Source organism: Plecotus auritus (genome assembly GCF_963455305.1).
Source record: "Plecotus auritus genome assembly, chromosome: 8".
NCBI lineage: Eukaryota > Metazoa > Chordata > Mammalia > Chiroptera > Vespertilionidae > Plecotus > Plecotus auritus.
In genome coordinates this window covers 82,174,056-82,200,644 of record NC_137782.1, presented here as the reverse complement: position 1 = coordinate 82,200,644, position 26,589 = coordinate 82,174,056, and the positions used below count along the sequence as shown (strand labels likewise).

The 26,589-nt window shown below is 45.3% G+C and overlaps 1 protein-coding gene across 1 annotated transcript in view; it reads right to left on the bottom strand.

The window, feature by feature from the left end:
* Positions 1-3,192: 3,192 nt before the first annotated feature.
* The window catches only part of SLC24A3 (solute carrier family 24 member 3), a 506,585-nt gene continuing 483,188 nt past the window's right edge, over positions 3,193-26,589 (bottom strand). Inside the window, exons 15-17 of the mRNA XM_080684770.1 lie at positions 25,896-26,008; positions 8,689-8,754; positions 3,193-5,114 (exon numbers count right to left, since the gene is read on the bottom strand). Of these exons, the coding sequence (XP_080540896.1) occupies positions 4,965-5,114; positions 8,689-8,754; positions 25,896-26,008 (329 nt within the window). The 3' untranslated portion in view covers positions 3,193-4,964. The remainder of the gene's footprint in view (positions 5,115-8,688; positions 8,755-25,895; positions 26,009-26,589) is intronic.

The following is a 26,589-nucleotide window of genomic DNA, read 5'->3' as shown; positions in this document are numbered from 1 at the left end:
AATATCTAGCATTTCAGGAACACATCTTCCTCAGTCATGTGAGAGAGATAAAACATCTGATTTATGTATCACAGAGAAAAATATGAAACCGAGTAAGAATTAAAAATGTTAAATTTATGTATGTGGGAAGCACTTTCGCTCATGCACGCATCGCATTTTAGCAACAACATAGCCACGGCTCTGAAGTACCCACAAAGCAACCTAAAGGATTGGGAGATGCCTTGTTACATTTCATTCCAGGTTTTGTATGCAGTTTTCTGCAACCAGTCACTGGATTAATTATCCCAACAAACCAGAAAATATCACATCACCAAATTCAGCTTTGAGTAAACAGGATAAGTTGAGAGTTATATAAAGAAAAAATGTGATTCATGTAAATATGCATGCATTTATGTAAATAATTTATGCATTAAATGGCATATTTGTCAAAACTGTAGTCTTAAATCTCCCTCTCCTACCTGTTGCAAAAACGAAGACCAAAAACAAAATGAGTATCAACTATGACTAGTCACTATATTTAAAATCTCCACCACTTGGGTGTGGCTAAATTGAGGTTCAATAAAAATTTCTTAGGGTAATGGGACTACTGGGTATAGCTTATTAAGAAAATAACTGTCCTGGGTGCAACAGTAAGCCATCTGAAAGATTTTTTGAGGGGGAAGGGTTATTACTCTACCCTGTGCTTTGAAACTAAGCATGATATTCAATGTGAAATCAATTCCAGGGGATGGCATAATTTATCTTGTGCACGTTGCTAATCTCTGCTCGTCCATGGCCTCATTTCCTAATTTTTTTGGCATCTTTGCAGACGCCCACATCTCTGGATGATGATGCAATGGACACGTGGATTTTTTATTTATCAAAGAAAAGTTGGCTAAATCCACCCCATTCCTGAAGATGTATCATAATAGTCAGCTGGATATTTGGAAAAATTTAAAAGACCAATTGGACTGTTTTCATACAGAGTTTGGTGTCAGATAAATGGTGTGTGTGTGTGTGTGTGTGTGTGTGTGTGTGTAGCAGCTATGATAGAAAATATCAAAGTAAATGAGATTGACTAATTAGTACAAGACTATTCGAAATCCAAAATGGAAATATCCCATCTACTTCAAAATAATTGATAGAAATAGGTCAAAATACTTGGATAATGATCTGCTAATGTGATAATCATCCTATCTTGAATATTTTCATGAACAACTAGGTAAAGTTCTACATTTAATTACATGTATTGCAAGTTGGACGTTATTCCTATCTTATATGCCACAAGTGAAAACTGTTTGGACTTTACTATAATATCACCTGACCTCCTCCCCCCCCCCCTCCCCGCCGCCTTTTAGGCTTTTCTTTGAAGCCTGGGTATTTAAAATTAGTTCAAATGTGCTGCTTGGGATACAGAAGGTCTCAAATCCCCTGTAGATTTCTGACTGCAAACAACAAGTTCTGAAGCAACGGACTCAGGAAAACAATGAGCAGCCTTCAGATCTTTTTGTAGATAAATGCAAAACATCCTATATAATAAAAGGCTAATATGCAAATTGTCCCCTTGACCAGGAGTCCGATCAGGGGATGGGGCCAGCCAGCCAACTGCCCACAGCCCCTCTGCCCCACCAGCCAGGCCCCCGATTGGCCCCCCACCTCAATCGGGGCTGGCCGGCTGGTCCCCACCTGTGCACGAATTCAGGCACTGGGCCTCTAGTGTATCTATAAAAGTGGACTCTCCCTAAGAAGTGTACTCTCCCCATTCCTTTGGGATGGGGAAAAGCTTTCTGAAAATGTCCCACCGTGGCCTCTCAGTGTATCTAAGGCCACCTGAAGGGCAGGCGTGTGGACAGTGACCCTCAGCAGGCCTGGGCCAGATTGAGAACACAATTCCCAGAAAAAAAAAAACGCTCTGGAGGTACCTCCTTAGTGTGGGGTCCACTAGGATGTGTTCAGGAGGAGCTACAAGCTCCTGTGTGTGCCTTCCCTTGATTAGAGCCACAGAGATATCCCCCTTGTGCATGAGATCACAGGCTGGGGAATTTACTGAAACTAGCACATCCCAGAAAATTGCTGAGAGTTTCTCTGGCCATTCTGCCAGGTTTGGGATATTTATAAGAAGTTCTTCCCTCACACCCATCTGAAGCCCTCCCAAATGAATCCCATCATGTGGAAGCAGTGCAAACAGCAACATCAGCAGTTTTGCATCACTGGACGGCCAGTTCATTTAGAATCACATTCTCAATCGACAATTCAAGACACAATTCACGCATGGCTGAGATCAGAGCAGAAATAGGCCAAATGCTCATTTCAGAAAGGAAACTTTCATTGTGCATGAAACACGGAAACTCTACCTCATCCCAGAATTTTGTCTCTGAGAAATCAAGCATAAAATTATGGTTTCCTAAGATTTCACAGCAAATGTGTTTAAAAAGATCAAGCATTGGATCAAATGTCTTTGCTCAGAGTAAAACTAATTAAGTAAAACTAATTAAGACTAGTCTAACAAAATATTTCATGTAAAAGGATCTTATGTTTTGTAAGTACTAATCAGCATAATGAAAATTCCCTGTCCAATATCCAGAGTATATGTACAAAATGCACAAATAAGCTAGTAAAACATTGTTAAATGTAAACACTCAAAACAAAGCTAAGCACCTCGTATTTTTCCATCGCCTGGGAATACATTTTTAGATATAGTTAAATAAAAGTTGGTGCTGTGGATTAGTAGATATTTTTCTTCTAGTTCCTATAAAGACATTAATGTTGACTTTCAGGTGGAAACCTGACTTGTTCCCTCACCTTGGTCCACTTTCAGATCTGGGTAATTCTTTCTTGAGAGTCATGCGGACAAGAGCTGGGTTTTCAGACAGGATGTTGACCTTGAGCACTGCTAAAGGTCATCGGTACTCGCATGCTCTTTCTCTCATGTCCAGCTGAAAGAAAGATCTCTAATGTAATGTAACATGTGATCTATAGGACAATAGGTCAGAAGACTGTTTCGGATTTAAAGGGGACCCATGATTTGCCACTTCGTACTTGTAATCCACCAGACATTTACCAGCTTCCCAGGTGAGTCCACCCACAAACAGAAGGGCAAAATACCTGACCCCACGGGGACTGCGATCTTTTTCCCTTGCATTGCATACTCCTCAAGTGCCAAACAGGCAAAACTCCAGAATCCGAGGAGAAAGGAACGCGCACTGCTCAAGAAAGGATACAGAACAGAGAAGTTTATTTTACACTATCCGTCCAAGAAAATGATCGCCATAAACCAGTGCAAAGTGTGCAACAGAATCATTGAGTGTGTCTTAGCTCTGAGAGCCCAAATTGGTGATTTCCTCTCCCGGGCCTCCATTAGGCAGGTGCCCCATTGGCTAATGCTTGCCTCCTTTCGCACCCTCGACAGAGACGTTCAACCAATTTGTAGCAGGTTATTTTTACAATTCAGACCAGAATGTGTAGTACAAGGGACAGAGAAAACCATACCGAATGAATTATAAGTGATCAGTGCTTAAAGTAAATATAGGGGGAGCACGGGCAAGAGTCCACAGTTTCAATAAATACAGGTTTAACAAGCATGGGTGGGTCTCAACTGGTGGAATTAGTCTGCATAATAATTCAGCATCATACAAAATCTAGCAGGGCTGTTGAGCAGTGATTGGCAACAATGTTCACAATAACTTATGCCCTTGAGCTTGTCTGCATTTAGCACATTCTGTGGTTTCAAAGATGTCAGTTCTGTTTTCTCCTCCCCTTGCCATCCCTCCAGGAGGGGACGGGTGGAGCTGGGCAGCTTGGCCATGGTGTCCTGGAGGAAGGACGCTCGCCCAAGAGCCAGCTTTCAGGGTCCAGTGTACTCAGTACCAAGTGGCAAATTGGGACTTTATTGACGATGTCTGTGCAAAGTGCGCTTCTCTCCATTTTCCAAGAAACCAGTGTCTGTAATTCCTGCACAAAAAGCAGTGGTGGCCTCTGGGTCACTCCTGTCACCCCAAATGTCAAGCAATGACAGCACATCTCAGGGACTCACGGGTTGGGAAGCTTCTGCTGCTGACTGCCTGGTACCTCACGGATAGATGTTCAACCAGGGACCCTCGACAAAGGCCTCAGGCAGGCTAGAACTATTGCTTAAAAGACTAGAAAGAACCTAGTGAGAAAGTGAAGGTCATAATGGACATGTAGGAAGCTGCCTTCTTCCTCAGAAAACCTTGTGCTCCCCAGGTAACTACTATGGGCCTGTGGAGGCACCTTGGGGTATGAAATGTCATGCATCTTTCCCGGTGGCCTGTCTCAACTGTTCCTCTAATAAGCACTAGATCCACGCATGCTCCAACATGCTTGGGATTTGATCCCAAGACACAGTGGGAACAACCTGTGGCTCATCTACTAATCCAGATCCCAGGGGAAGAAGATGCAAGAGAAGCTCTCGATCTCTGGAAGAAAAGGGGCAGAAGGGAGAGCCCCTCCAATGAGAAACAACCCCCCAAACCCATAACCTAGGAATCACCTGAAAACATAACAAAATCCCAAGCACTCCCTATAAGCAATGTACCCTCTCCTCGCTATCTCTTTGACAGTCTCAGGCCATAAATTAGGTTAGTCTTCCATCCAATAACTTAAAAAAGGAGGAGGGATTGTAATAAGTTTTGCCTGGCTTGGGCCAGTTAGCAGCCAGTTTTTCTAGAATCTCAGTCACTGTTGAAAATGGAGCTTGAAAATTCACATGGATATTGAAAAGTCTTCACACCGAGGAGGCAGGAAGGGGTGGGCAAGAAAGGCTGGGTGGCAGGTAGGACCCCAGGAGGAGGAGGGGGAAGGGAGGGGGCAGGGGGCGCCTGGGCCACTTAGGCAGGAGCAGAGGCCTGTGAACAGCAAGGGAGAGACGGAAGCCCAGCCCTGGGGGCCCGTGTGACTCGGGGTGTGGCCGGGTCTTGTATTGCACAGAAAAGAAGGAACTGAGCCTCGGTGGGCGGCCCGGTAGATCAGTGTTCCCCGCACATGGGCAAGTTCACGAAGGTGAACACGTTGAACTCCGTCATGATGGAGAAGCACAGGAACACGCCGTACAGGAAAAGGCATCCGCACCCCAGCTTCTTGTCCAGCTGCCACTTGTTCAGGTGAACGCCAAACACCTGCAACACACAGAGGAGTCAGCGGGCAGCAGCCAGGGGGCCCTTGGGCGGGGCATGGATTCTCTCTGGGCCCACAAAGTCCATCTTTCATATTGTGGAACATAAGACCATCATAATCAAGAAGAGGGCAAGTCAGAACCTGCTGGTTGTGGGAAAATCACTTGAAAAAGTTATAAGCATGGGAGTAACAAAGATAGTCATAGTGGCCGCCTCTCCTCCCCTGGACTCCAGCCCTGTACCGCTTGGTGCTGGCATCACCATTCTGACACTTGACCCTTTTGTCCCAATATGACCTAAGCTCTCCTTCCCACAGGGGCAGGGGGTGGCTGCATCTCTTCAAGTCCCTGTGCCTGGAGGCCAGGAAGAAGTCCCCCTTGCTTCTCATTGCTGCTTCCATACCCTTTTTCTTTTTCCTCCTGAAAAGCACTGGGCTTGGAAGCTGAAGTCTCCTGACAGTCACATTCTACCTTCCTCCTTGCAGTCAACCCTGGGAGCTCCTGGCATTCCTCAGGGCCCTAAGTCCCCCCTCTCTGCCTCTCCTGTCATTGGCAGGCACCCTTGTTGTCCTTTTAGTGATTTATCTATCCACCAGGACGATCTACCCAATACCAGATCTCTTGAGTCCTTGTCTTCCACCCGATTTCAGTCCCTCACTCCCACGCCACACCCTCGACCTGTGCTATACCCACTAGCCACATGTGGCCACCCACATTTACATGTAAATCAGATAAAATCGGAAGCTGAGCTCCTCAGTTGCACTAGCCACGTTTCAAGTGCTTAATGTCCACAGGTGGCCAGTGGTTACTGTCCAGAGCAGATACAAGACATCTCTAGCACTGTGGAGAGTTCTGTTGGATATCCCTGCTGCCTAGAGCTTGTCAAACATCCCACTTTATTTTTTTAAAAATATGTTTTCATTGATTTTAGAGAGAGAGAAAAAAAAACATCAATGAGACAGAAACATCAACATAGATTGGCTGCCTCCTGCATGACCCCCACTGGGGAATCCAGCCCCAAACTGGACATGCCTTTTGACTGGGAATTGAACCAGTGACCTCTTGGTATATGGGTTGACACTCAACCATTGAGCCACACCACCTGGGCTCAAACACCTCACTTTCTCCTGGCCATCTTCTGTCTTTCCCGCTTGCTCCATTCTGGTACCACAACTACCTACAACTCTCAGAACCCACAACTCAGAATTCACTGAAACCATCACTGCTTCACTGTACTTCACTCACCTGTCCCCTGTCCCCTCCTTACCCTCCTAAGTTCCTCCAGCAATTGCTACAGTCACTCCTGGCATCTGCCTCCATTCCTTGGCCTATCTGTAGCTTTGAGGTTTTTGCCGGTTAAGCCACAGCCCTTTGGTTCATTCTAAGCTTCCATGTACTCCACGCTGCCTCCTTGCAGCTGACCCAGGCTGGAGGAAAATGCTGGCCAGGCTGATGGGTCTCACTTTAAATTTAAGACCATGAATGCCTTCTGGCAATCATCCACATTTCCTAGTCCACCATCTCTCCCTTCCTTAGACGGCTATTTCAGGCCTCTCTTCTCTCTTTAAATGACCAACACTCCCTTCTCTACTCTCACTGTCAGCTCATGACCTTGTTCCCATTTCACAGAGCTCCTACTACCACATTTACCTGCCCACCTTCCCTCTATTAATGAGGACCCACAGCCCACAGTCCTGCCCACAGCCCTGTCCACAGCCCATTCTTCCCCGTGAGCACGACATCTCCCCACCTCCTTATACTGCTTAAGGTCATGGCTCCAGCAATTGTCTCTCTTTCATCTCCACTCCCCAAACCCATCCTTGGATTATTCCAATTAGCATAAAATAATGCTGCTATCTCTCTCATCTATACTTTTCTGGGTTTCCATTTCTCTCCTTTCTTTACAGCAAGATAACTTGAAAGAGTTGTAAATACCTGGTGCCTCAGTTCTTCTTCCATTCTCCGTTAACTTATTCCACTCAGCCTTCTGCCCCATTGCTCTGCAAGCCAGCATGTCAAGAGCACCGATGACTCTACATTTCTAACCCTAATGGCCAACTCGGGACTCCTCTCCCTCAACAGCACAGATCACTCCACCGTGAAGCACCTTCTCCACATGACTCCCCATTGCCACACTCTTCTGGTTTTCCTCTTACCTCTCTGAATGCTCTTTCTCTGTTTCTTTTGTGGTTTTAGCCTCATCATTCTGACTTGGGTCTTAGGGCTCTTCTCTTTCCTGTCTATGTTCACTCCCTTGGTGAACTCATCCAATCGCATGGCTTTAAATACCATCTACATTCCGGTTTCACCAGCTTGGACATTTGTCCTGAACCCAGACTCATATTTCCAATGGCTTTCTTGGCCTCCCCAGTTAGAGGTCAAATAAGAACTGCAAACATAAGATGTTTGAAATTGCTCTTGTTCCCCAAACCTACTTCTCTTCCATCTTTCCACAGCCCCATTTGGATAGCCTAGCTAGGGGTTAGCCCGATCTTCTACAAATTGTACAACCTCAGCACGGTGTAAGGAGAAGCACTGTGCTACAAGCTTGCACTGTCAGACAGCTTGCTCCTCCATCATTTGGTGTCAACTTCTCTACTGTCATCAGTACAATGGAGCTGATATTAGTGACAGCTCATGGGGGTGTGGTGAGCTCCAAATGGGAAAACAGATGCAGAATATTAAGCACAGTGTGTGGCGATTACAAGTATCATAACCCTAAGTCATATGGCCTGAAGAACCTCTACACTACAAAAGAATAAATTATATAGATTTTCACTTTTGTGTAAGGAAGTATTTGCTTTGGTAAAACTTTGACATTTGACTCCCATCTTGATCCCGTAGATTACCTCTCCTGCTTCCTGCCTGCCCTACTGAATTCCCATTCTCTAGCATATGTACATTAACATGCTAGGTATAACTCAGTTTATATTTCCTTGAAAACTTCAGGAAAAATCATATTGTGTCTCAATGTTTCGTGTCAAAATTCAACAGCACACTTGTATGTTACTGGATACTTCACGTGGGTCAGTCCATGTGTTGGTGCAAACTGTGTTGGTGCAAATTTGTTTGCACCAACATGTCAGTTGAGATGGAATGTTAAATTATACAAAGGGATGTAATGGCCAAGAAAGTAGATGGCATAAAAGGGGAACTGTCAATAAAATATATTCCTAGTTTCTGAGTACTGGTCAAACCCATGGATTTATGAACATGTTTAGTAACCTGGAACAATTAATTAAAATCTACTATTCTGTAACTAATTTTGCAGAAAAAGTGAGGTCTCCCCTTTGTTTTTGATAAAACTATTTATGTTTGGCATGCCACATGGCCATGTTTCTGAGTGGAGGCTGCTTCCTTTCAGTAAGAGAGGGCTTTCTAGTGGGTTGCTAGGATCCACTTCTAGAAGAAACAGTTACGAAGGAGAAGGAACATCTGGAGGCTGATTGTCCTGATCCACCAGGAGGCCCAGCCCATCTGGTGTCCAAACAAACTCTGTTGCCAAAGAACTGCAGGGGGTGGGGGTGGGGGAGGGAAAACATGGGAGCTCGAAAGTGACGAGAGAACTGCAAACCTACTGTGACAAAGACGGAGGCCAGGAGCAAGCCCACGGAGTAGATCAGTCCCCTGCTGTTCAGCCGAATCTGTAACGAAAGAATGAAACAGAATTAGCTCTCCGAAAAGTCATGTGTTTAATGTGGGGCACTCAAGCATCTCTGAGTGAGTCCAGTTTTCTCCTATAGGGGGCGAAACAAAAGGAGGTCTCCCCAGCCATCCTCTACAGCTTATGGGAGGAATGTGAACTTTTCTAAAAACACCCAGAGAACGCCCTGGTCTGGTCCACTCTCAGCCCAGTCCCATGCTTCCCTCCAGGGGCGGTGGCTGTTGGACTGCCCCAAGGCCCTTTGAATTCTCCATGTGTGTTGCCTGATTCTTGTTGCCCACAAGGCTTCCCTATGGACCTCACCTCCATGGGTTTCATAACATGGGTGATGGGAGCAATATTTTGAAAAAATTACTAAAGTTTTTATCTCTTTTGCATTAAAATGTCTATGACCTTCACCCCAATTTGATATGAAGAGATGGGTGAGGCCTGCTGTCTTGAGCAAGCAAAGAGAAAAGAGTTAACATATAAAAGGATTTTGTTTGGTTTCTTTTTCACAGCCAAAAAAAAATGGGGCTAACAGCCAAACCTTGAAGAAAAAGAAAGCAGCAATTTTTGGAATTCTTATAGAACAGTGCTGTCCAGGAGAACTCTCTGCAAAGACAAAACATCCTGCATCTGTGCTGTCCCACATAGCAGCCGTCAGGAGCATGTGGCTGTGAGCACTTAATTGCAAAGGAGCTCATGTAACCGAAGAACAAAACATTTAAAATTACCTTTAATAAATTTAAATTTCCATCTAAAGAGCCACATGGGATTAATGGCTATAGTGTTGGGCAGAGCAGGTAGAGAATATTAAAGGGCCAACCCAGCCAACAAAGTTCCTAGTTTTTCTTCCATGGTGTAGAGAGGATGCCTTGCTCTGACCTAGGTCATGAGGTTGCTGCCCTGAAATTGGAGGCATGTCTTACAGCAGCTGTGCTCACAGAGTGCTCCCTGGACCAGCCGCACACCTGGGGGCTGGTTAGAAATGTAGGATCTTGGGCCCCAGCTGACCTCCTATGTCAGAAACTATGAGGGTGGGGCCCACCGATCTGTGCTTTAACAAGCCCTCCAGGGACTTAAGAACCAATGACTTACAGAAAGTACTGAGGCTAAATTTGCTTCTGGGGATGGGACTTTGACATTCATTTTTCACCAGTTCTCTTGGGAAGTCTTATGTGTATCCAGGTTTAGGGACCACAGCCTCTCCCCTCCCCACAATGTACACTGTCCTGCTGGGAGTCAAAGGCTCACCTGTGTTCACAGAAAGAAAAATGAGGCAGGTTGATCATGTAAATTAGAGAACAAAGCGGTGATTATTAGGAGTGGTTTGGGGTCTTTTGGACAAAGTTCAAGGTACCTCTTCTCACCCTTTCACCAGTTCACCCCTGCGGTGTACGTATGGGAACAAGGGAATGATTCCGTAAGTGGGTTTGTTTGGTTCATGCTTGGTTCGTCTTTGGTGATAGGACACCACATCCTCATGCCCTAAACAGCCAACCCTTTCTTTTTTTCTTACTTTTTATGTCAGAGAGGAAGGGAGAGAGAGATAGAAACAATCAATGAGAGAGAATCATTGATTAGTTGCCTCCTGCATGCCCCTTACTGGGGATCAAGTCTGTAACCCAGGCATGTGTCCTGACCAGGAATGGAACTGTGACCTCCTGGTACATAAGTCTATGCTCAACCACTGAGCTACGCCAGCTGGGCCTTTCTGTGAGGACCCGTGAGCATCTCCCTAAGGGACGTTCTCAGAGGGAATGGACCGGCTCTCTCCTCTGCCTGCACAGTCTGTGTGAGCTAACCATCTGCTTGGCCCCAGCCACCAAATGCCTTCCTAAGAATCAAGGATTCAAATCTTAATCTCTGTGACACTAGAGCAATGAATTCAGGGTGACAAAATGAGGAATCAGCCACCCCAGGCCAGGTGGTAGCTGAACTTCCGGCAGACCCTCAGCCAGGCTGTGGTTAGTCTCCTCCTTTCATCAGCTGTGATGGAATGAAGAGGCTACTAAGCAGGCACACATCACAAATGCTGTGCTGAAAGAGGGCCTCTGCCCCCAAAGTAGTCTGTCCACACTGACTCTGACAATCCCACATGTACCCTGGCCAGTGTCAAAGGGAGGCGGGCTCAGAGCAAGAAGGTGGTTCCACGTGGAGTGAGGAACAGCCCACAAGTGCTGTCCTCTGTCACATGGTCCTTGGGTCCATCTGGAAACTGAACACATAATCAGAAACTCCTTTGAGCTGTTAATTTTAACAGCACGTGGATTCTTCTAAGTATGGAGTCAATCCACTTCCAGCCCATGGCACCCTCTGAGCTCCAGGGCTGAATCCTTGTCAGCAACAGGAGTCGAGTAAAATGATTTCCTGCCCTGAGAAACTGAGAGCCAGTGACACCAAAGCCACAAGCAGGAAAAGTCTTTGGCGAAGCGTTTTCAAAACGAATCACATTCAAGCACGGCTTTTGACCTTGACTTTTTCTACATTCACATGAAGTCAGTGCTGCTAACATTCTAAACATAGCTCTAAAGACCAAATACAACCAACTCTTGTGTGGTTTCTGAGTATTTTCCACTGTTACTCTGCAGCTTCCTTTGGTAAAGACCTGCCCAGGGATGTATTGTTTGTCATTCTTAATTAGAGACCCAGGCTCTTAAAGCCGGTATTGATTCCTTTCTGTCTCTCACACTTCCACATGGAGGTGACAGTCAGGAATTAGGTTTCCTTCAGTTGCCTCTGGTCCAACTCAAAAGCCTCCCAGCCACTGGAAGTTGTTGGTGGTTTGAGCAGAAGTTGGCAAACTACGACCCATGGGCCAAATCTGGCCCATCACCCGTTTTTATAAATAACATTTTATTGGCCCTCAGCTCATCACTTACTAGTATATACTGTCCACCGCTGCTTTCATGCTACAATGGCAGACTCCAGTAATTGGGCAGAGACTGCACAGCCCATGGCCTTAAAATATTTCCTCTCTGTCCCTTTCTGGAAACAGTCTGCAGAACCCTAGTTCAGGCCATGGGCCGCAGTCCCAGTGTCCTGGTGTCTGAATCCCTGCCCAGTCACTCACGTGCTGCACATGACTTCTTCAAGCCTCAGATTTCTAACGTGTGAAATGGGACAACACAGTTCCCACCTTATGGGGTGGTTGCAGGATTGACGGAATTAATCCAGGTAATGCTTGAACAGAATCTGGTGTAGAATAAATTCTCGGTAAGGGTGGGCCATTATTCTCCACTCACACAGGAACTGCCTGGGCCCACTTCCCTGGGACCTCTGGCTGCTCCATGGCGGAGATGACACACAAGGAGGGTGGGGACCATGTCTGACTATCCTCCACCTGCCACAGGGCTGAACACAGACCACGTGCTTAACACGTCATCGGTGACTGGATAATGGGTACTTTCCAGGTGGCATTTTGATTGTGGCTTACAAATGGGCCATCATTTCCGTGGGGCAGGGTGGACTCGTCAGAGGGAGATTGGCAGCAGACAGGCCCTGGGCACCACTCCTGATGTTCCAGAAACAATGCAATCCCTGCCCAGCATTCCTTGTCTCCTGGCCCCACTGGTTTATTCCGTGTATAGCTTTTTTGTGGTTGTTGCTCAGCATTTTATTATGAAAGTTTTCGATCATTCAATCAAGTTGAAAGATACTATCTTATTTTTTAATGAACTACAACATAAGCTGCAGATGCTAGTGCACTTCACTCCTAAACACTTCAACCAGCATCTGGTACTTGTTAAATAGGGGTCAATTGTGGTTCATGGGTCTTTTACTTTCAGATGAAATTTCCATTTGGTGAAATTCACAAATCATAATTTCACCATTCAATGAGTTATGAGAAATGCATACACCCATGTAACCCAAACTGTAGCCATGGTTTCCAACACTTCCATCCCACCCCCCTCCCCCCCCCCTGAAAGTTCTCATGCGCCCTCTGTCTCACCCAGGGGTGGTCACTGCTTTAAGCGGCTCTACCATAGGCTGGCTTAGCCTGCCCTAGAAACTTCAAATGAATGATGTGCACTCTTTTATGCATGGATTCTCTTAAAGAGTCCCTCATGGTTTTCATTGCAGCAATAGCTCATTTCTTGTCATACAACATACTAGTAAATATACCACAGTATGTCTACTTATTCTCTGGTTGATGGACATCTGGGTGGCTTCCAGCTTTGGGCTATCAGCAAGTACTGACTTGATAACTCACAAACAAAATGAAAAGAGACCTATAAAGGCTCCTTTTCACAAGTAGGAGAACTATTAATGAAGAGAATAAGGATAGCCGGGGACTGTACTGAGACCCCTGAGGCTGTCTCTCTCATCCTAGCATCCAGTCTGTGGGTGGGCACCCAGAGCCTCTCCAAACTGCAGTCCACCTTTCCTACCTCAGCGCACTCCCATCTCCCTTTTGGGATCTTCTGTCTAGTCAGATGGGACACACACCTCTTTCCCCCCTCTACTCAGCCCATCTCTCCTGAGGTCCTTTCACCTTTTATAAGTTTGCTGGGCCCTTGCTGGTCCTATCCCCCGTCTGAAGCTGATCTTGGTCACATTCTTTGCCTGAGTCACCTTTTAATCTCCCCAGCTAGTCCCAATGCAGAGGGAAGATGCCTGGGTGCTAAGTTTTCCCTCACGCCACACACCTTACTTCCCGTTGGCCCCACACACTTATCTGCAGGTAATGCGGAGCGTGCCTATATGTGTGTGTGCACCCACCTTGGGGGCAGTGAGGCTGGTGACCAGGGGCAAGAGTGGAAAAGTGGATGGGGAGACTGACCATGGTGAGTAATGGCTTTTAGCTGATCTTTTCAAGCAACAAAGTGAGGGGGAGCCTCACATTTTTAAAAATTGAGGCATAATTTGCATACAGTCAAATGCACAGATGTTTATCCAGCAAGTGTACTATTAGATAAGTTTTAACAAATACATGTACCCATGTAATCCACATCTCAGTGAGAATATAAAATATTTCCATCACCCAATAAATTTCCTCGACGACAGCAAATCGTACTCAACCCCCTCAAAAACTAGTTTGTTGGGTGTGCTGAGTCAGACAACATCTCTGGACTACCTTTGGAAAAGACATTGAGCTCCAACCATGCACAGTGTTTATATAAACAATTGTTTCCCTGCTTCCTGCATCACAGATGTAAAGCCCCATCAAGCACAAATGCAGAACATCTCCATGGCGATGCCCACCTGAGAGCAAGCAAGGCGTAACTGGATTATTCAACCACAACATTTAGCATTGTTTTTATGTCTTGCCTTCAAAACTATGCATTTTCATTCTCCAATTCCCTCTTGGCAGGCGTTGCTGAGGAATAGAAGGCTGGCGGGTTCCAAAGTCAACAGGAATTTAGCCCATGATGTATGTATATTTTTCACATGATACATACAGAGACCCAGTCATACCTAGTTTCATGTGTGTATGTGGTTCATAAAACTGAATCTTACAGAGTTTGGGGACCCAAAACCCCCAGCCTCAAAGACTCGGACTTCCCCATATAACAGTTTAAAATCTTTCTATGGTTTGAGGTCTGCTCTACCCAACAAGCAAATTATTTTAGGAAAAATAAGAAGCCCCTGGACTTTTGCTAATTTATTTATAACTTGAAACACATGTTGTACGTCACTTTGCATTTTCAGATTTGGGTAATTTGAACATTTGTGTGGGCGTAGGTTCCAAATGGATGTGTCTAGACTTGACTTTACATTATAAAATATCACTGGGTGGGAATTTCTTTTCTTGAACAATTAAATGAGGTAAGAAAGCTAATAAACCTACAGAACAAAAGCACTTTAATGGCAGTGGGTGCCTATGTCCTTTCTTTCCATCATGCTTTCACCAACACAGGTTGTGTGAATGGAAGGGCAACTCAGTAGACCCAACAAGCTCAGGGGAGCCTCATGGCAGGCCTGACAAGCTCAGAGACCGGAAGTAACCACAGAGGATGATCTGATCATAAATTCCTAACTGGACAAGCCATAGCTGGTAGTCCTAGCTTATAGCTTCCTTAGCAAAGGTCAGTCTTTACCTTCAGTGAGCCCTGTCCATTGTTCTGATGCATCTTGGATAATATACCACTGAAATGTTAGAGCATTTTCTTTTCCAGACCCTCAAAGACATAACTGAGGCACCAGAGCACAAGACCACTAGCAGGAGACCACAGAACCCCTCATTGTTATCTTGTCCCCCGAATACCATCTCTATGTGCTGTAAATGTTAACTATCCTGTACCCACCAATATAAAAGAAGCATGCATTTCTCCATTTTGCTTTTTATCCAATCCCAGAGATTTCCCTGGTTTGCGTTTTCCTGCCTCCTTGATCTACCACCAGTTGATTTCATGTAACCCTCTTTAAGTCTCCTCCTTTGAGTGTGCTGCATAAAATAAGCTGCAAAGCTGCCATTCTCTGGAGCATTTTCTCAATCCACTGAGATCTTGCTTCTTGGCATGCCCTCAAAATTTTGGCTCAAATAAATTCTTAAAACTTTCTATAGGTTTGGACCTTTCATTGACAGGTGCACCTAACTTCAGTGGCAACTCTGTGAGGTAAGTTGGGTGGGTTTTGTTTTCCTATGTAAAGATGAGACATCTGAGGCTCAAAGACGTTAACCATTTAGCCAAGGTAAGACTCTGGTCACCAATTCTAGTGTGTGTGTGTGTGTGTGTGTGTGTGTGTGTGTGTGTGCGCGCGTGTGCGCGCGCGCATGTGTGTGTGCGTGTGTGTGTGTGTGTGTTTCGCCTCATCTCCAAGCAATTCTTTGGCACCAGGTGGTGTCCTACAATTTAGCTCAATTCCAACACTATTTACCTGCAGATAGCGTCAGGTCCCACATGTGAAGGGTTCAGTCCTCCAAGTCTGTCCCGGACACCCACTCCCCACCCCCCACTTTGCCTGCCAATTGTAAGTCCAGCTTGTCCCCTGTGCTTCTTTGGATTGCGTTCATTTCCCAGAGTGGCTCACAGAACTCAGAGAAACACTTTACTTACTACAATTCCACTTTATTATGATGGAACTCTGGAACAGCCAGATGGAAGAGATGCCTAGGGCAAGGTATGGGGAGAGTGAGGAGATTCCATGCTCCCTGAGCAAGTCACTTCCTGAATCTCCATGTGTTCATCAACCTGAAAGCTCTCCAGGTCTTGTCCTATGAGTTTTTATGGAGGCTGCATACATAGGTGTGACTGATGAAATCACTGGCTATTGGCAATTGTTTCGGACCCTCTCACTTGAGATCGGGGTGGGACTGAAAGTTGCAATCCTCTAATCACAGGGTCGGTTCTCCTGGCAGCCAGCCCTCCTCCAGAGGTGAGGTCTAGAAGTAACCTCATTAACATGACTAAATATACCTCTCAGTACTTAGGAAATTCTAAGGGTTTAGGAGCTCTGTGCTAGAAACTGGGATGAAGACAAAATATATATTTCTTATTATAAATCAAAATATAGCACCAAATCAGGAAGCTGGTAAGGGTCAAGTCTGCACTTAGAGTTGGGCTTTGGACTGTAAGTTCTAGACTCTTGCACCCTGCAGGGCCCAGGGAAAAGGCCAGAGTCCCCTTAACCCCTTAAGAACTCTCAGAAGTGGCATCTGGACCTTTCCAGCCTGTCACTGCTGCAAGAGTCCTCAATTGTAAGAAACACAGATGTTAGTGTAGCAGATGCTGAAAGGACCCATCAGCACCCCATCCCCTTACTATTTTGGTAGCCAGCTGCTTCCTAAAAGCCAGAACCTGTATCTGTGACTGAGGGCTTTTTCCTGAACCATGTACGTGCCAAGCAGCCCTCCACCAATGACTCTCTGGGGTGGGTGTATAAATACCCCAGTTCCCCTGCTCCTCAGATAGGGTTATTCTGGGAAGGGGGCTGCACCATTTCCCAGAGCTCCCCCAAGACTCAGCTCCAGTCACCCATGGCAGTAAAGAGCTTGCTAACCCGCCTGTCCTTGGCTGCCTTCTCTTCCCACCTCCCTTCCCCACTCCCTTCCCCTGCCCCTCCCGAATGAACCTGTCACTCTGAATCCTTGTCTCAGGATTGAATGATTTCTGGGGGAACTAAACTTTGACAGTGAGACGACTCAACTTCAAGTGTTAGTGACTTAGGTAAGCCCTTCCACAGGGGACCTGTGAAGACCCTGCCATCCCCTAAAGATCACCTAATTTTCCTGACACAGCACCCAAAATCCAATGGCCAAGGTTCACTTTAAGGGTAGTAGATGGTGTCACTATAGCTCCCAGGAGCTCTGTCAGAACAACCTCAAGAAGACTCATTTGTGAAGATGTCATCCAACTATCTCCAAGTTACCTGTCCAAATCCTGTGGGAATAGTTTGTAGACTGGCCCTGGCAGTAGCATTCTGGCATTCTGCTAATTTCCATGGTGTCAATACTCCCCCCCCCCCACAGTCAACTACAAGCTACCGATGTGGCCTCTCTGAAGGCGGGGCCAGGAAGAGCTGCAACATCACTTCTCATGAGCCTGTTCAAACTGGCTCCAGTGCCCCATCTCTGGGGGTTGGGACAGGTGTCTACAGAAGAAAGAAAACCATTGGTCCTGGCAGTTGGGGCAGTGTCCAGGCTTTAAGAACCTGATTTGGGAATACTCGCTAAAAAAGTGAGAAGGCAAGACCTGGAAGGCATCAAGAATGATTGGTTCATTGATTCATCCCACAGAGGCCCTCTCCTGGGTGCTAAGGAAGATCCAGTTCTTGCCCTCAGAGAGTCTGGGCAGATGTGCACATCAGAGATGGCAGCCCTATGTGATCCTAGAAGTAGGAAATTTGGCTGGGGGTAGACTTCTTGGAGAAGGTGGTTGTAGGGCTGACAGAGCAGGCCTCAGAAGAAGCACCTGAAAAATGTGACTTCACCCTCCTTTTTTTAAAATAATTTATTTCTATTGATTTCATTGATTTCAGAGAGGAAGGAAGAGGGAGAGAGAGATAGAAACATCAATGATGAGAGAGAATCATTGATCGGCTGCCTCCCACACTGGGGACTGAGCCTGCAACCTGGGCACATGCCCTTGACCGGAACCAAACCCAGGACCCTTCTGTCTGCAGGCCAAAGCTCTATCCACCGAGTCAAACTGGCTAGGGCTTCACCATCCTTCTTGAAACATTGTCCTGGACCCTGTTTCTTCAGATTCTCCCTCTTTCTGGCTGACCCCTCTTCAGTCTCCTTCACTGGGTGATTTTTCCTACCTAACATCAGGATATGTTTCTGGGCTCTCTTCTCTATCTACATTTACCTCTTTAATGAGCTTTATGCATTAAAAAGTACATAATGCTATTATTCTCAAGTTCCTATCTGCAGCCCAGACTTCGCCTTTAATCTTCAGACACATTTAGTCCACTGCCTACTTGCTATCTCCACCTAGATTGCTCTCAGACATGTCAAATTTAATCTGTTCTAAATGGAACCCTTGACATTTCCTCTTAAATATGTTCCCTAACCCTTGTGATGTCTTCCTTATCTTCATGAATGACACCCAAGCAATGAACTAGAAGTTACCTTTGATTTTTTGCTTTATCTTTTCCCCTCTGTGCATCCATCAGAAAATATCATCAATTTTCCCTTCAAAGTCTTTTTCTCCTGGGCAATATTCCCACCAGTTTAGCCCATTTCACCATGTCTCTTGCCACCAGCTCCTAACTTGTCTCCTCTCTTCCTTGCCTTCTCCTAATGCGTTTACAAATCTGATCATCAGATGTAAAATGAATCATACCATGACTTTACTAAAATCCTCAATGGCAGTTTAGAATACAATCCAAACTTTTCACAATGGCCAAGAAAATCTTAGATGACCATGTCTTTGCTTTTCCCCAACTCACCTCCCCATTAGCAGATGTTTAGGGGGTGATGTTAAACCCATCACCAGGTCCTGCTGCTTCTTTTTCTGCAGTCTCTTGCTTCACCTTCCACTGTTCTCCCGCTTTACCGCTACTACCAAGGCAGAGTGAACTGCTGGTCTCAATTCCCCTCCCCTGTGCTAAAGTTATATGTCCATCCCCTGGTGAACAGCCCTATTTTCTGCTTCTGGAATTTGGGTTTGGCCACGTGATATGCTTTAGCCAATGCGATATTGGTGGACTAAACAGAAACACAGGTTTGAAATGTATTTCCATGATAGAGGTGGCCTCTTGTGCTTCCACCTTTCATCATGAGAAGGATGTGTCTCAGTAAGTCACTGGTTCAAAGAGGTTAAGAGACATGTGGAACAGACCCACCTGAAGCTCAGAGCCAAGTCTGGATCAGCCAGTCAACTCACAGATGTATGAAAAAGAAATATATAATAATGAAACTAGGCTACTGAATTTGGGGACGGTTTGTTACTCAGCATTATGGTAGCAATAGCTAACTGATACAACTACCCAAGTCCAGGTCACTATATTTTCTCTCTCCTGCCAATGCCTCAAAACTGGTCCTGCAGCTGTCAGTTTTGTCTGGCTCCAACCCATTCTCCATGTAGTAGTCAGAATCTTCTTTCTTAAAGGCACATATAGTAAAAGGCACCATTCCCTCTCTAAGACCATTCATTCGTTCCATTATCATTGCTCACAGTGTCCTTCACCACATGATTTCTCTCTCTAGTTTTGTTCCTATCACTTCCTACTGCCCACACCTTGCCCCCAGCCACAGGAGCTGCTGCCCTTGTGTATGAAGCTTTCTCACATTTCCATCTTCTACAGGCTGTTCTTTCTGCTTGGAAAACAATATCCTCTCACTCTCTCCACCTGCTTGGCTCTGAAAATCTTAGATGCTCAGAAGAAGCATCATTTCCTCACAAGCATCCCAGGCCCACTAAACCCTGCCACACTCTGCCACACAATGCCACACTCTGCCACAAAATGCTACACTCTGCCACAATTCCTGCACCAGCCCTTGGGAAGACACACATCACACTTTGTTCTGGATTGTCTCCTTCCAGGGGCTGTAGTTCCATGAGCACAGAAAGGTGTCTGTCCTGCTCACAGCAGCATCAACATCTCTTACCAGCTTAGCACACAATAAGCATTCAATTAATGTTTAATCAGAGAGAGAAGGAACTGGGCAGAAAGCATGGGGTGGGGATGTTTCTGGTCACCTTTTCTTCTTCATTTCTGTGGATTCTTGAGTCAGGTGGGCTCTCACTTGGATAAAGAAAAAGACAGACTCTCATTCTCCCTCTGTTATTTCTAGGATTTCTTTTGCATTTCTAAGCTGGAGTTCAGAAATGTGAGTTTTGCTCTGGCTTCCTAGAGCCTGCCTGGTGGCTTTTTTAGTTCTGTTGAGCAAGTGGAACAGAAGCTCTTCGCCAAAATGGGGCAAAAGTGCTCATTTCCCAAACTCTGACTTTTAGAAATATATATTTTTTATTTCATGCACTTAAATAGCTCGCTGGCTTCTGAGAAAGCCACAAGTGCTAAGAAATGTCAAAATCTGTAAAACTGCCTTCATTCCCCTCTTTCAAATGCTGAAAACAGCTGTCTTGATGGTAATTATCCAATAATTATGACTTGGAAATCCCATCTGGTCAAGATGGAAAAATTGTTTCAGAATTGTCAGCAGGTCCCTTGCGAGGGCAAGAGAGGCCATTAAAGCCACAAAAAGGTCTGCTCAGCTCTGACGTCAGAGACGCAGACAGATGTCAGGGTTGTAGCCATGCTACATGGAAGGCGCCCTGCGTGTCCTGGAAATGAAGCCTCTCTCCAGGGAAAAGCTGGAGGCGGACAAGAGGGAAGACAAAAATGCTTGTGGCAAATAAGCCCCTAAGTCTGCTCTCCATGAACCTGCCACTAATTTTCCAAGCTGGGCACAGGGGCTGACACTGGAGGGCCTGGTGAGAGCCAGGGAAGGACCCAGAGACTGTATAAACAGGTAGTCCTCATGGAAGAATCCAGAACATTCCTCCAACCTTCAGGGAGAACCCACTGTAGCCACGTCACATACCACAGCCTAGAGCAGTGAGGACTTCAGCTGGCGGGCTTTTTAGAACAGGACTCGGGGGGTCAAGAGGTCTCTTCCCTTCCAGGTCCTTCTTTCCTTACTGGAAGTTGAAGAGCTCATTTCAGCCTGTCCTCTCTTCTGGCAAAGATTCAAATCAGGGATGGTTCTGCCTCAGTGTGACCCTTGTGTGTCTGTGCCCCCAGCCCTGCATGGTGGCCACTGTGGCACCATTTCCTTTCAGCAATAGTACCCTCCCGCCTCCTTTGATCTCTGGGGCTTGGGGAGAGAAGCAAATCTCACCATCTTCTCTCTGCCTCTTTCTGGCTGTGATTTAACTTTTCTGGGCCCTGGTTTCCTGACATGCACAAGGGGAGTTGGAACAGCATTGCAGTAGAGTGCGACATGTGACCCCTGCCCATCTCACTCCGTCCCCTCCTCCCTCCCCTCCTCCCCCCTGCCCACCTCACTCAGCCTGCCTCCCCCCTGCCCACCTCACTCAGCCTGCCTTACTCAGCCCACCTCACCCCTGCCCACCTCACTCAGCCTGCCTCACCCCTGCCCACCTCACTCAGCCTGCCTCATCCCTGCCCACCTCACTCAGCCTGCCTCACCCATCCCACCTCACTCAGCCCACCTCATCCCTGCCCACCTCACTCAGCCTGCCTTACCCAGCCCACCTCACCCCTACCCACCTCACTCAGCCTGCCTCACCCCTGCATTTGTGCTGCTCTGACCGCCCTTTTGTTCTCAGACACAGTCCGCCTCAATGTCTTTACACTTGCTGTCCCCTCCACACACCCAACTCTTTTTTGTCATTTGCCTCTCAGCACAGAACCCACCTCTTTTTCCAACAAATCTAGAGTGATATGTACCCCCCCACTTCTATCACATCACCTGTCCCCTAGGTTTCAGTAGGCTTTTGTTCTCCAAATTTAGTGCGCTTACATATTTGTCACTCATGGATTGTCTGTTTTCCCCAACCTGATGCACCCTCTAAGAGGGAGGGTCTCGTTTGTTCTGTATTTCCAGTGCTTCTCCAAGTTTTTGGCACACAGTAGGCATGATAACCACTGGTTGAAGAAATAATCCTTGCCTAATTTTGCTGTTCTCAGGATTAGATAAGACTACATGTCTCTAGAGTGCCTGGCACATAGTAGGTATTAGTTAATGTTCAGTTCTTCTTATTGCTGTTTTGTCCTCTACTCTTTTCTCAGGTCAACTTATTCCTACATTCTGCTCTGCTCACATGTCCCCCCCCCCCCCCACCCCGCCTCCAACAGCTGAGGTGATGCTGATGGGAAACTTAGGATCCATCCAGCCAACCAGCAAATATTTGTTGAGTGCATTCTAAGTACCAGGCCCTGTGCTGGGTACAGAGCAAACAATGTATAAAACAGACAGAGTACCTGCTCTCAGGGAGATTGTCTCTCTCGGGGAGGCTCAGACAAAGAGGCAAAGGAAAGCTTTCATGGCAGCTGTGAAAAAACACAGGAATGACACCTGACCCAAGCTTGGGAGAATACAGTTGACATCTAAGCTGACACCTAAAGAATGAGCTGGAGAGACAATGAAGCCCCTTCACACTCTCTGTGAAATGGTCTGGTTCTACAGGGCCACGTTCTGGGACACCCGACTTCTAGGAAAACCAAAAGATAAAGCTTGGTTGGGCCAAATACTGGGCACCTTGTTTGGTCTAACACTACTAGACAAAGAGGAATTCTGTACAAGTAAAGTTGTCCAGAAAATTAAAGTCCACCTCTCTCCCTACCAGCACCTTAACTGTTTTTAATGAAAATATTTCATTCTTAACTTTTTATTGCTGACTCAGAATTACTGCCATGATTGTATTTCAACTATAGTTGGGTATTCTAGAATCCTGCATTCCCAAATAGTGATTATCTTCACTGTCAGGGGAAGTTTTCATTCTAACTGAATCAGAACTAAAATGCAAATGGGCAAGAAGCAAGTTGTGAATATCACTGAAAAAGAAGTTAACTAGAATTTTTTCCTTAGAATTTTTAAAGTTCAAAATGAAATCTTTACAGCAAATGGTACTGAAACAATGATTTCAACATGCAAAAGAATGAAGATGAACCCTTACCTCACACTATATACAAAATGAAATGTCCTTGATTTCCCTGGGGTTCATGAACTGTTTGATTATATTGATGAATTTCTGCTTTCAAAAGAGAGGGCTACCCTGGATGATGTCTGTACCCCTGGAATAAAATTACCATCTCTCTGGCCCTGGTTACAGATACAGCAGCATTTGGATGATAACCCAATGTGACACATTTATTTTCCAGTCTTTCCAACCAAGGGCTTTGCCTTGGTCATAGACCAAATGTGGCCACCTTTCCTTCTGCATTTCCTCCTTCACTTCAAGGATAAGGACGATCTTCAACCACAGGATCAGATATACTCCTTGTACAATTCCAGCAGAATGACCAGAGTGACCCAATTACATCATCCACAGATGAAAAACAGAAATTTGGGCCAAAGATCTAACAGGGCCTGAACTTTTGTCTTTATGATGTCACCCTGCCACTAAAATTTGGGACCCGAAATGGTATGTCTTCATGGCTGCGGGAGTTACTGATATGAGAATTTTGTTTAATTTTCTGTTCTCTGAAGAGTGTTAGGAGCATGTCAGAGAGGAGAAGAGGAAGGCAGAACATTTAGGGGGTTATTTGTGGCACACAATGTGCCTAGTTGAGTTGGAATTTCAGGCCTGATATCCACGTTCTGATATCAGGAAGTTTTCAAAGCTGGTTAGAGAAACTAGTTTACTTCCAGGACGAGTTCTGAGTTTTGTTTTTGAGTTTTTGATGTCACCTTCCATGGTTGTACCCTATAATCCCAGTAAAGAAAAAGAAACATAATGGATTTTAGGGAAATTGCAAGGATTTGCATCCTCTGTTCCTGCCTGTCCATCCTTCCCTGGAGAGAGTCATGTGGTAAAAATCTATTATTCATGGATTGATTTTCCAGGTTATTCAGAGTGTAGTTTCTTCTTATCTTTTTGCTGCCTGTTCTTCGGATACCAGAGAAGACAAACAGTAGTTGAAATTCACACAGGTCTGCATTTTACTTCTTAACTTTGGTAAGAGGTAAGTGGGAAGGTGAAAGAGACAGAGCAATAAACCAGGTGGGTTGCTTATGAACTCAACAGATCAGTACCCCCTGTTATTCTGGGGTTCCAATGAAAATAGGCTATAAAGACAGATGAGGAAAAGAGAGACAGAACACTGCATTTAGAAGAAATAGAGCACTAGGAGGGAGGGATGAGGCAATGAAGATCAAGGATGACCTCTGGTGAAACCTCTCAGCCAGTAGGTAACCTTACATGAACCAGAAACATATGGCTTTTCTGTACGGATTCCAATTCCATTGTGTCCAGACTCAGGGTAGGCTGTCTCAAGATACCCTACAATAATCTGTATTGATATTTTAAGCTAAAGTTACTTAAGAATCTGCCTGTACAAGAAGAAACCCTGACCTCTCTGTCCCCCTAAAAGCAGAGATAAATCTCCCATGTGATAGATACTCTCAATGCTCCTGAGGGCTGAGAGAGAATCTAACCAGAGTTAAAAGAATCCAGAGTCCAAAGCTTATATAAACAAACGTTGAACGTTGAACTGCCTTTACTAATTTACTACCCAAGCCCAATCCTTGCTTAAATTCCTTTCTAATGAACACCAACTTTCTTTGTCCTGTCCACTTCTCACAAATTCATTGTTTCTTTGTCTAAAAAGTATTAAAAGGTGACTGGTTCAATCATTTCTTTGAGCTTCATTTTATGATCTGAGCATCATATTATGATTCTCCCATGCACACATATTAAACTGATTTTTCTCCTGTGAATGCAGTCTTGTGTCAATTTTATTATTTTATCCTAGTCCAACCATAAGAACTAAAGCAGGGTACCCTCCTCCCCAACAATTGCAACCGGTTGGATGTACTTTTCCTAGTTGAAACAGCCATTAGTCAAGCGACTTCGGATACAACTACCACTTGATAAAATGCACTACAGTATTTTCTGCAGAATAAACAATTACTTAGAACATACAGTACAGACAGACTAAGTCATGCTCAGCAGCCCATTTAGAAAAGCACTGAGCACTGCGCAAGTGTAACAGCTTCAGAGGCACAATCCTTCTTTCTTCCAGATATAGGAAGAAATCTTGAAGCACAGTTTCTTCCTCAGTCTTTGGACAGTGTCTAGGGCAGAAGATTCTGTAGCAGAGGGGGGACATTTTGGCAAGTTGGGAAAGAGCATTGAGGTCCACCTGGACTACCTGTGTCACCCACTTGCAAATCCACCTGAAGCCATAATCAGCTTAACCTTGAGGGAGAGCATGGAGGCAGTCACAGGGGGGTCTGACAGTCTCCAGATCCCTGGCAGAGAAGGAATCTTGTATTTTGTGCCCCTTCCTTCAAATATAAAGATATTTTGCATGCAAAATAAATACACTTGAGAAGGGGTTGGCAAATTATGGAACCTGGGCCAGATCAAGCTCACCACCAGGACTTGCATAGCCCGTGAGTTAAGAATGGTGTTTACATTTTCAACGGGTTGAAAAGAAATGAAAGGATCATAATATGTGAAAATTATACGAAACTCAAATTTCAGTTTCTGTTAATAAAGTTGTATTTAAACAGCCACACTCATTCACTTCCATATTATCTGTGGTTGATCAGGCTATCACAGCAAAGCTAAGTAGATGGGACAGAGACTGTCTGGCCCATGAAGCCTAAAGCATTTACCCTCTGTTTCTCTTTTTTAAAAAATATGTCTTTAGAGAGAGGAGGTGAGAGGGATAGAGAGATAAAAACATCAATGAGAGAGAAACATCATTGACCAGCTGCCTCCTACACACCCCCTACTGAGGATCAAGCTCACAATCTGGGCAGGAATCAAACCAGTGACTTCTTGGTTTATGGGCTGATGCTCAACCAAATGAGCCAAACCATCCAGCTACCCTCTGTTTCTTTACAGAAAAAGTTTCCGACCCTGCTCTTGAGTCCTGAATGATCCCACAAGCCTCACTTTGGAATGATTTTGATGGGGAGAATTTGTTACCTGCCAAACATTAGTATTTCCACACTTCCTCGCCTTGAGACAAAGTCACAGTGGCTAAGGCCACTAAAAACAGAGTCCTTGTCACCCTGGATTTAAAGAGAAGCCATGGAGAAAAACCACTTACGTAGGATCCATAATCCACAGCTAGAGTCTGCAGGGCCCAGGGGAGACCGAGGCCAATGAGGATGTCAAACACGTTGCTCCCGATGGAGTTGGACACAGCCATGTCTCCCATGCCTGCAGGGACAAGAGGTCACTGCAGTGAGGGAAGGGATCTCAGGGGAGTGCCCACAAGGGACTCCCCCAAACCTTTGGTCTGACAGCCAAAGACCTAGCTGGCAGGTCTGCAAGCTCACATATTTGGTTCTCTCCCAGGCCGATTTTGGAACAGTGATTTTAAACCTTTTTCACCTCATGGCACACATAAACTAACTACTACAATTCTGCAGCACACAAAAAATGTGTGTTTTTGTAGATCTGACAAAAAAAAAGTATAATTTTGATTCATTCACACTGGATGGCTATTGTTGTGCTGTCCTGTTTTTTATTTGACAAGCTAAGGGAAAAGAGGTCAGTACCCTTGACAACATAGTCAGGTATTGCAGGTTTTAAAACTTCTGTGGCACACAGGTTGAAAATCACTGCTATAGACCGATGCTGTCTGTAAAATATATAGTCAATGAAATAGAATACGTATTTTCAATGGAATAGAATAAAATAAAATTCTTCAAACTGTTGACCCTTACTTCAAATATGATCACTGGTCAGATGTGCTTCAGAAATCCAAATATGATTTAATAAATTAGAATACATCCTTA